An 11,170-nucleotide genomic window follows, 5' to 3' on the forward strand; every position below is an offset into this window, starting at 1 on the left:
GGTATTGCAAATGAAAAATCTTTAATTTATAAATTATAATTTTTTAATAAAAATTTAGTGCGACAACAACATTTTATATCCAATTCTCATGAATTTATACTAAAATTTAATTATTTTTTATTAAATTTATAACTCGCATAATGTACTTTTTTTAAATCATGATTTTAATCTTATGAATTTCTCGACATTCTACATGGCATATTTAATTAAAAATGAGATTTGCAAATAATTTGTTTACAAATCTCCAATTCGAAGCAATGAATAAAAATGTGCTTAATGGACTTGTAAGAGAAGACATTATCATGTAATCACAGGCTAATGTAATCATGCAAAGCAAATGACCCCACGTGGCATTATCATGCCTTGGGTGTACGCTTTTTCCATGCACCCAAACACAGCCTACTGTACCATTATTGCATCCACTCTGGCGCCTCTCTCTTTCTCTCTAAAAATTTGGAATTCCATTGGCCGTTGGATTTCAATCAATCTTGTAACTTCGACGGTCGCCTTTCTCCCTCACCCTTCTTCCTCCGCGAGGGAGAGAGAGGGAGAGAGAGAGGAGGGGGGAGGAGAAAAAGAAGAACGCAAAGAAAAGAACCTCTTTTGAGAGAGAGAGGTTGTTTGGTATTTGGGAATCAACCGATCGATCTTTGCGCCTCTCTCATTCTCTCTCAGTTGTTTTTGTTGTCAAATTATTTCAGCTTCGTCTTCTGCAAGTCCACGAAATAAAAAGAAGAAGAAGACGAAGAAGAAGAAGAAAAAGAAAAAGAAGAAGGAGAAGAAAAAGAAGAGGACCCATTAGTTTTTCTGAGAAATTGGGTTGATTTTTGCGTTGTGTTTTTGTTGGGTGCGTGCGTGAATCAATGGAGTTGGAAAGCATTGAGTGTGTATCTTCATTGGAAGGAATGGATGAGCAAGAGATCCATCATCATCACCATCATGTTCATCATCTCCATCATCATCAGTTCGCGTCGAAGCCGCCGCACAACAATGGTGTGGTCCCCAACGCGATTACTCCGGCCACCAGCGTCCACGAGTTGCTTGAATGCCCTGTGTGCACCAATTCTATGTACCCCCCAATCCATCAGGTTTGTTTTCTGTTCTTTTTCCTTTAAAAAAATTATTACGAAATAAGTGTCTATTTTTTGAATTATTTTTGTTTGTTTATTATTTGGCTTGGGAATGTTCGTCGGATTTGGTGGGTTTTGGCGTTTGATTAGGCTTGATGTGCAATTGGGTTTCCCACCAGGTATTCTGGATTTGTTGATATAAGATTGTCTTCTTGGTGGGTTTTGATTTTGATTTGATTGGGTTTGTGTTTCTGGGTCAGTACTGCATTGTGAGTTGTAAGATCTTTTGGGGATGAATTTGATGGGTCAAGCAATGCTGATCTTAGAAGTTGAAGCGCGGTTTTAATATGCATAAAAGGGTGCTTGTTTTTGCTGATAATTTGGGTATAATCAGTTGGTGTCATGACTCATGAGGTTCAATGAAACCATGCTTAAATCCCAAATTAAGTTTTAACAACATACCACTGGTTTCTGAGAAACCAGTTGTTTAGAAACCTGGAGCTAAATCGCAGTTTTGCTGAATGGACAGTCTGGTATGGTCCTGGTTGCTGAGTTGAATTTATGGATCCTATGTGAATTTAGAAGCTGAAGGGATGTGATTCTAGGAAATTAACGCAGTCAAATTTAACCATAGGATGTAAAGTGGTTGAACAGTGTTTGGAGAAGTGAAGATGTGCAATTACAAGAACATGTTGTCTGAGTGTGACCATGTGAGTTATGATGCACTCATGTAGAATGTTAATTGTCACTGTTATGTTATTCAGGGAGTTGCAGTTGTCAGCCCATGATGGAGCCGCTAGTTGTGGAGTTTTATATTTGAATTTGTATATTCTTGTGTAAGATGAATATTAAAGCCCACTTTGATATTAGGTACTGGAAAGAGTACTGACACGAACGATTGAACAACTTGAACCTAATTGTAATTTGCTTGGTTACCATTTGATGGAAATGTGGTGCTTTTGTTGAATAGTTAAGCGGTCCAAGGGCGAGTTTCCCAAGTACAAAGAGAAAAAATTTTAAAACTAACAGCTTCCGAAAAACCTCTGCAGAATTGGCATAAGGAAGCAAAATTGCAGTAGCAAGAGCCTTCAACAGTACATGATAGTCAGCCACTTCTCTCTCTATCTGCCCAAGGGATTTTCTATGCCTTAAAAAGCCGTACCATTCCCCTCCTGTCAAGAAATCCAAAAAACTGCTCAAGGAACAGCATTCTGGATATTCTTATCTCTTTTGCTTCAAAAAGATTCTTTACAGTCTGTAGGTTTGTCCGCTGTATCTGTCGTAACCCATTTGTTGCCCAAGCAATCTTGTGTAGCAAAACAAAAGCTGAAAAGAAAAGGAGAGGAGCGCAACAGGTTTTACTTTTACCTTTTGCATGGTTCAGTAGTATGCTTATGTCTATGGAACCTGTTCAAAATCTCCACAATGAAAATGCCTTGTGGTTTCAACCATCTCCTACAATTTATATTAGTTCCATTTAGAAACCCCAACCCCCGTATAAACACTAATGCGCTGGTTCAAAATATATTACTGTATTACAGGGAATCACTCAATCATCTCCCAACCAACTGCTGGGGTTTTCATCATATGAGCCTTTTGAACACTTCACATGAACATCCCCTTCTTTTACAGATTTCAAGGAGAGCACATGAACCACAATTCAACACCATTTAATTCCAAGAGTAGAATAAACCAGGTTCAAAAGCACTATCATCCAGTTGCAATGATTTTCAGTTTCCTCATGTTCTTTTATATAGAAAAAATCTGCTGACACTAATAATTTCCCTCGCCAAATGATCCATAACGAGGATGCTTTCCTCAGTGGCCTCGCAAGTGGAGAAAAGACCATTTTGGGAGGAAGTGTAGAACCATATTTTTTCCACCTAGCATCTTGAGAGAAGTAGAAGGACTTTATGGGAGAACCTGCCACTCTTTGAATGAACCAAGATGACAGTGCCCTCTAATGAGACATAAGCAATCTTCTACCTCTACCTCTCTAAATTTCTCTTGAAATGCAAGTCTTTGTTCATTAAATCCTCCTTCCTCGCATAACAGTTACTCACCTTTGTCATAGGCCTATCTTTAAAGCTTTGAAACTTAACTTTTTATGGAGCACTACCAGACCTGATGTCATGCCAAAATACACTAGTAAATCATCTCTGACTGCAAAGGCTGCCCCAGAGTAAAATTCCTTCCATCCTCACCCAATATATACCCAGAGATCTACCAAATGTTACTCTACATGATTATGGAAATGATGTTAGTATTTGGTTGACAGTTTCAAAACTGCCTTGCAGCTAAATGCATTAGGAGCTGATTTTGATGCTGATGGGAAAGTTAATTAATTTTGTTGTTCCACATAATGTGCTAAGTGTCTAAACATGACTTGCAGTATTGACAGTTCTGAATTCTCATTCAACCCTTTCTAGATATGTTCTTTCCATTTACTGTCATTTCTGGTCAAATAAGATATGTCTGGGTCTGGTCAAATATGATATGTCTCCTCTTTTCTGATGTGGATGATTATGTTGCTCTAGGAAAATGCGCACTATAGTTCTAGTGGCTAATATCAGCCAGAAAGAGACAAAAATGGAGGTTTTTCTTCAATTTATATGCTTCTTAAATATTTCAATTTGAGTTTTTTTCTCACAAAGAACAAGGAGCTGTAAAATGTAAACTAATAAATTAGCTTCTTTGCAGTGCCACAACGGGCATACATTGTGCTCTACTTGTAAAACAAGGGTGCACAACCGGTGCCCCACTTGTAGACAGGAGCTTGGAGACATTAGGTGCTTAGCGCTAGAGAAAGTGGCCGAGTCACTCGAATTGCCGTGCAAGTATTACTCCTTGGGCTGTCCAGAGATATTTCCCTATTATAGCAAACTCAAACATGAGGCACAGTGCAACTTCAGGCCATACAATTGCCCATATGCTGGATCTGAGTGCTCTGTTGGTGGTGATATTCCCTTCCTGGTTTCCCATCTTAGGGATGATCACAAGGTGGACATGCACACTGGATGTACATTTAACCATCGTTATGTAAAATCCAATCCGCGAGAAGTTGAAAATGCAACCTGGATGCTAACGGTATGTGTAATATGGCTTTAGATTCTTAATTTTATGCTTTTTTTTTTTTTGGAAAAATTTTGTTTTAGAAATACTTGAGGGACTGTCAAAAATTATGAAAACGAAAACCGAAAACCTGAAAGCAAGCAACTTGTTTGGTTAATATTTCCAAAAGACAAACTAAAACAAATTAAAAACTTGATTGAACAAATGCTCATTTTTTTCTTTGAATCAAATGAAAATTTTAAAATATATTTAAAATAATAAAAATGCAAAAAATAGAAATTTTAAAATATATTATAATAAATTGAAAAATTATTATAATTATTTTAGTTAATTATTATATTTCAAAAATCATTATCTAGTGCTTCAATAGCTATTTTTTTGTTCATGATAATTGACATATAGTAAAAATATTTATAAAATGAATTTTATCATTTTTTCTCAAATTTTTTTTATAGAAATTTATGGATATTTTATTGTAATTATATTTTAAATTCATATGGTCATTTTATTTTAACTTTAAAAGAATTGTGTGTTAAAAAAATGAATGATTTAATTTACAAAAGTTAATTCTGCATATTAATATATTCTTGCAGGTTTCTATAAAAAAGATATTCTGGCAGGTTTGTATAAGAAAAGTATATTCTAGCAACAAGTTGTCAAAACAATTTAAAACTACAAATCTGGTTTTAATTTGTTTCAAAAACAGCTAAAAACTAACAAATAGCAATGTAAATGGATGTGTTGTCAGAAACAGTTTCTTCACTGTATATAACGAAAAGATAAAACAAAAATGATCAAAATCAATGTAATGTTCTTTGATTTAACTAATGTACTACATGTGTTACGAGCATGGAATATATTTTGCAGCTGTTTGAGATTTACAATGTACAATGAAAGAAGTATTGCTGCTGTGCCATTAGTCATTGGGAAAACCCATAGACAATTTATTTCAGCTTTTGGAAGTCATGTAGAAATGAAATCATTTTATTTTGTTTCTTAAAAAATGCAGCTGGAAATGAAGCTGCTTAGTTTTATTTGGATTGTTTAGTTTGTAGCATGGATGATATTCCCTTTTTTTTTTTTTATCTCTGAATTCTGATCACTGTTCTCATCATAGCTGGTTGGTGTGAGCTTTCATATTTTGTTGAAACCAAGAATCATTTCATACCTATGTGCTTTCTTTTAACTATCAGAAGATTGCCTTGGTTTAGTGCTGAGGATATATGGGTTTTGTGAAGCATCTTTTGCATTTGGTCACTCAATACATGTCCCAATCTATGTGGTGGCAAGTGCTGTGATGTAAGATGCAGTAGCTAGATCCATGTTTGGTGCAGGTAAGTTTTTGGTTTCTGGGACAGGGGACACCCATGGATAAATGATTTAATGACCTTGGCCTAAAGAACATGCTACCGAGGGTGATTTAATTTATTGATGATACCAACCCAAAAATGCTCTTCTATGCCTGAATATTGGTGCCTTTCCTGCTTATTTTGTAGGTCTTCCACTGTTTTGGTCAATATTTCTGCCTTCACTTCGAGGCATTCCAGCTTGGAATGGCCCCTGTGTACATGGCATTCCTTCGTTTCATGGGTGATGAGACGGAGGCCCGAAATTACAGCTACAGCCTGGAGGTTGGGGCTAATGGCCGAAAACTCGTATGGGAAGGTACTCCACGGAGCATTCGGGATAGTCACCGGAAGGTTAGGGACAGCCATGATGGTCTTATTATCCAACGAAACATGGCTCTTTTCTTTTCGGGTGGGGATAGGAAGGAATTGAAGTTGAGAGTTACCGGGAGAATATGGAAGGAACAACAAAACCCAGATGCTGGGGTGTGCATTCCGAACCTATGTAGCTGAGGCAGGTATTTTTGATACCCCTTTTCATGGTTTATGCGAGTTTAGGTCAACCACTGTTTTTTGTTAAATGTGTACCAACTTCTTGTGAAATGTTGTAATTGAATGGGCATTGGGAACAGTCAAAAGTGTATACACTGTAAAATAAGCAGCTTTTCGTCTGTGTTCTTCTGATTGGTAATAACATTTGCAAGTATAGGAATTTCTATTTGGTACACTCTAATTATGGGGGCTTTTTCTTTCACTTTTTTTTTTTTTTTTTGGGAAACTCATAACTAAAAAAAATTAGGGGTTCTGCAAAATAAAATTTAAGCAAAATATAAATCAGTGATAATTTGAAGAACAAGTAAACTATTACACAGCATAAATGGATAATAAAGTGAAGCACAAGTAAACTAGCCCAATCTCTTTGCTTGGCAGCTAAGGACCCTCTTTGTTGCTTAAGACTTTTGCAAGTTTGGCACTAATGGTGTTCCACTATTCCTTATACTTGAAGCAAATAGATTTTCAGTCGCCTCAGCATTTATACACCCGTTACTGTAATATTTTGAGGATTGTACTACAGGAAAAAAGGAGAAAAGCTTTTTTGTTATTCCTGTTTTTGCTTTTCTTTCAATTTAAGTGTTCTGTTTTGTTTATGTTAAGGCCTGCTTGGATTAAGGATTTTGGTGGGAGAAAGGAAAGGGAAAGAAAATATAAAGGAAACTCATTTTCCACCATACAAAAAACTACTAAAAAAATGAAAATTTATCTTAATATAATTAAAAAAAAATCAAATGTAAATAATGTGAAAAAAGCATGTTTTTGCTCGTTGATTTGGTAAATTTTTTGTTTTCTTTCTTACTTTCCTTGATAACTGGACATAAAAATATGGATTCCTTTATATTTTCTTTTTAATATTTTCTAAGCTCCAAATAAGGTCTTATTAGCACAAAAAAAAAAAACATTAAAAACTATTCATGTATCCTTTTTAATATATATATTTTTTGGTTGCCCGATTAAAGACCAGACTTGGGCTATTGGATATATTTCATCTCTTTTTTCCATACTCTTTTCCATCATTCCCAAGATTCAAACTTGAAATCTAGAACATCTCAAGATTTCACATTAGAGTCTCCCTAAGAAAATGTTTTTTTAAAAGTGAAGAGCCTTCAAAGTCTTTCATAATCTAATTCCATATAACATGATGCGAGTTTAAAATAGTGTTTTAAGAGTGATTGAACACAATCTAATTGTGCATTTGTCTATCCAAAGCAATGCCAAATGGGCGCTATGTGCTTATGGTCAATTTTTTGTTTGGGTTGTGAGAGCAAACATCAAAATATTCCACTCTGTAATTGTGGCTTCAAGTTATAAAATGTAATTGATTGTATAAGGAAACAAAGGTACAAAAAATGAACTTTTTGTCTTTGAACATGTATTAAACTACAAATGAAAATTATATTCATTGAAAAAATATCTTGATTCCTCTGCAAATAAAATCACTAAGAACAAGATGAGATGATTTACTTTATTTTTATACTCAACCACACATTTAAAAAAAAAAAAATCAAACATACCCTATCGGTTGACACCCGTAAACTAATCCTATGTTTGGCTCTCAGAATATCTATTTTTGAAAATAAATTAGTTGTGATACATTAATCACAATAAATTATACAATAAATTAGTATAATATAACAAGAAATAGATAAAAAATTATTACGATAAAATTTTATTACCAGAATGTCTATTTTTTATTACATATTAATTAAAATAATAAAAAAATATACAAAAAATAATTATAATATTATTAAGCGAGCCCGTAAATAGGTAGTGTTTCATTCATGGGCCCAGTGGGCTTCCTCTTATGCCTTCCTCCCAGCATGAAGAGCCCATGGGCCTGCTCCATCCTTCTAAACCCTCTCAAAAACCCTGCTAGAGCTTGACACTCTCTCCTTCTGTCTTAGGTCCGACTGTCTCAGTTTCTCCCTCTCTAACCCTACCAGAACCTTTACCTTCTTCTCTTCTCTTCGACCCTAAAGAAGCCGTCCGGGTATCTCTCTCTCTCTCTCGCGCACACACACACACACACACACACACACACACACACACACACACATTCATGGCGCTCTCCAAGCCAACCTTCTTTGCCCACCTCAGAACTCTCGCCAACCCTCACCGCCACTGCCCACCGCCCTCCTTCATTTCCCTCCGCCTCCTCTCCTTCGCCACACCAGAGGAAGCCGCCGCCGAGCGCCGCCGCCGCAAGCGCCGCCTCCGCATCGAGCCCCCTCTAAACTCCCTCCGCCACTCCTCACCGCAGCAGCAACGCCAACCTCCCTCCGCCCCAAACCCTAATGCCCCTAAGCTCCCTGAGCCCATCTCCGCTCTCTCTGGCAACCGTCTCAACCTCCACAATCGCATCCTCCGCCTCATCCGCGAAAACGACCTCGACGAGGCTGCCCTTCTCACCCGCCACTCTGTCTACTCCAACTGCCGCCCCACCATCTTCACCGTTAACGCCGTCCTCACCGCCCTCCTCCGCCAGTCCCGCTACTCCGATCTTCTCTCCCTCCACCGCTTCATCACCCAGGCCGGCATCGCCGCCAACGTCATCACCCACAACCTCCTCATTAACGCGTACTGCGATTGCCGCAAAACCGATACTGCTCTCGAACACTATAAGCAATTGATCAATGATGCTCCATTTAACCCTTCTCCTACTACTTATCGAATTTTGGTTAAAGGGCTTGTTGATAACAATAAGGTTGATCGAGCGATGGAGCTCAAAGAGGACATGTTATCTAAGGGTCTTTCGCCAGACCCCATTGTTTACAGCTTTTTGATGTTGGGTCACGCAAAAAATTCAAACCCTGATGGGGTTTTTGCAGTTTATGAAGAACTGAAGGAGAAATTGGGTGTTGTTTTAGATGGCATTGTGTACGGGAGCTTGATGAAAGGGTACTTCTTGAGGGGAATGGAGACGGAGGCTATGGAATGTTATGAGGAGGCAGTTGGGGAGAATTCAAAAGTTCGAATGAGTGCAATGGCATTCAATTCAGTGTTGGATGCATTGAGCAGGAATGGGAAATTTGATGAAGCTTTGAGGTTGTTCGAACGGATGATGGCAGAGCACGACCCTCCGAAGCAGCTTACTGTGAATTTGGGGAGCTTTAATGTAATGGCGGATGGATACTGTGCACAGGGGAGGTTTAGCGAGGCAATTGAGGTTTTTAGGAGGATGGGGGAGAAGAGGTGTAGTGCAGACACTTTGTCCTACAATAATTTAATCGACCAGTTGTGTAAGAATGGGTTGTTGGGTGAAGCAGAAGAGCTTTATGGAGAGATGGGTGGGAAAGGGGTTAACCCGGATGAGTTTACATATGTGTTGTTGATGGATGCTTGCTTCAAAGAGGACCGCTCCGATGATGCTTCTGGGTACTTTAGAAAGATGGTTGAAACAGGGTTGAGACCAAACTTGGCAGTGTATAATAAGCTGGTTGAAGGGCTGGTTAAAGTGGGTAAGATTGACGAGGCAAAATCTTTCTATGAATTGATGGTGAAAAAGCTCAAGATGGACACAGCAAGTTACCAGTTCATGATGAAGACATTGTTTGAGGCAGGGAGGTCTGATGAGGTGCTTCAAATGATTAGTGATATGTTGGATGCTGATGTGACTGATTTTACTTCGGAACTGCAAGAGTTTGTTAAAGGGGAATTGAGGAAGGAAGGTAGGGAGGAGGAGTTGCTAAAGCTTATCGAGGACAAGGAAAGGGAGAAGGCTGAAGCCCGGGCTAGGGAGATTGCAGCTGCAGAAGCAGCTAAGGCCAGTGCGAAAGCAGCTGTTGCATCTTTAATACCAAGTAAGTTATTTGGGAAGAAGGAAGCAGAGACAGAGTCAGCACTTGCCAGTGGAAATGTTATTGAAGCTAACTCAGCTGACGATGAAATTCAAGTTGAGAAAGAAGGAAATAATGGTGAAGCTTCTCAGGTGGAGTCTAGCCCTGCAGATGCAGGGTTGACAGAAGAAGCAACCCAAGTTTAGAATGTGGCTGAAGTAGAAGCTAAAAGTGATGGTGCAGCGGAGCAGGTAACGGCTTAAATATGTGATTCTTTGGGGATTATTGATCGGAAGGTGTAATTTTATGTTTCCTTTCTCCATTGAAATAATTTTGAAATGTAAACACAGTATCATCTGCTTCTGTGATGAGCTTGATGGCCTTATATGTAATTAGGAATATTGGGAATGATAATTTTTCACTCTCTGGTATTTGGGGTTTTGATTTAGGTGTACTCATCGAATGGAATGTATTGAACTTCACTGTAGAATCAAGATTTTCCAAGTATTCGTAGTTCCTTTTTTTTTTTTTTTTAAATTTTTAAATTTTAAATTTTATGTGTGGTACTTCAACCATCAATCAATGTAATGGTTAATTTTGTTGTCTTGATGTTTACAATCCTTCAATCTTTGATTCAAAGTTGCATGGCATGTTCTAAATATCTACCTGTGCAAATCATTTTTCGAAGGTGTGATCTGGACAGAAAAGTTGAGTATGAGAATTTCCCATAAAAGATTATGGCCTCTGTACCAATCTTATCTAATTAAAATGCAGTTGCCAAATTTAACAATGTGAGATTCATTGGAGATGAGGTTGTGATTGTTGTTGGAACTCCTGAGTCGTGACAATATGTTGTCTCCTGCACGTTATTTAGAACCATGTGTCACCATGGTCCTATGCTGAAATATACTCTAGCAACCTCTATTATTGATCCAAGATTAGATTCTGTAAGAAATTTCTGATTCAAGCAAATGGGGGAAAACAAGAAAATAATAGAAACTAGAAACGATAAATCATTATGAATTGAATGAACTGCTAATTTTTCAAATGTCTGGACTTGCAAACAAGATACAGAGGATCAGGTAGAGTTTTAAATTGAGTTAAAAGTATTGTGATTGCATGCGGTTGTAGATTTTTATTACCATCAGTGTAAGCATCTGATGTTCCCTGCTAGAGATGATCACCATGCCAACCAAACCAAATGACGCTGCCACTTGTGGTGGAGGTGAAAGGCATAGATGGTAAACTAGAAGCATTGTTTGTTGGAAACTCTCTGGTCTCGAAGCTGTGGCAATTTTAAAATTATTCACTGAAGTATTAGGCTTGTTCTTCCCCATTTTTTTTCCCTGGT

At 37.7% G+C, this 11,170-nt stretch overlaps 2 protein-coding genes across 2 annotated transcripts; both read left to right on the forward strand.

The window, feature by feature from the left end:
* Positions 1-441: 441 nt before the first annotated feature.
* Positions 442-6,206, forward strand: LOC131146198 (E3 ubiquitin-protein ligase SINAT5-like). The gene is made up of 3 exons (XM_058095603.1): positions 442-1,088; positions 3,771-4,157; positions 5,639-6,206. Exons 1-3 carry the CDS (start codon positions 864-866, stop codon positions 5,999-6,001), a joined length of 975 nt encoding a protein of 324 aa, XP_057951586.1. The 5' UTR covers positions 442-863; the 3' UTR covers positions 6,002-6,206.
* Positions 6,207-7,889: 1,683 nt separating this feature from the next.
* On the forward strand, positions 7,890-10,326 carry LOC131146199 (pentatricopeptide repeat-containing protein At3g49240, mitochondrial). The gene has a single exon (XM_058095605.1). It carries the CDS (start codon positions 8,103-8,105, stop codon positions 10,023-10,025), a length of 1,923 nt encoding a protein of 640 aa, XP_057951588.1. The 5' UTR covers positions 7,890-8,102; the 3' UTR covers positions 10,026-10,326.
* Positions 10,327-11,170: the final 844 nt, after the last annotated feature.

This window comes from Malania oleifera, chromosome 13 (genome assembly GCF_029873635.1).
Source record: "Malania oleifera isolate guangnan ecotype guangnan chromosome 13, ASM2987363v1, whole genome shotgun sequence".
Taxonomy (NCBI): Eukaryota; Viridiplantae; Streptophyta; class Magnoliopsida; order Santalales; family Ximeniaceae; genus Malania; species Malania oleifera.

Coding starts and splice junctions, on each gene's coding strand:
- LOC131146199 (XM_058095605.1), top strand. CDS start 8,103: ATGGCGCTCTCCAAGCCAACCTTCTTTGCCCACCTCAGAACTCTCGCC.
- LOC131146198 (XM_058095603.1), top strand. CDS start 864: ATGGAGTTGGAAAGCATTGAGTGTGTATCTTCATTGGAAGGAATGGAT. Junction 1,089..3,770: donor TGTACCCCCCAATCCATCAG/GTTTGTTTTCTG, acceptor GCTTCTTTGCAG/TGCCACAACGGGCATACATT. Junction 4,158..5,638: donor ATGCAACCTGGATGCTAACG/GTATGTGTAATA, acceptor CTTATTTTGTAG/GTCTTCCACTGTTTTGGTCA.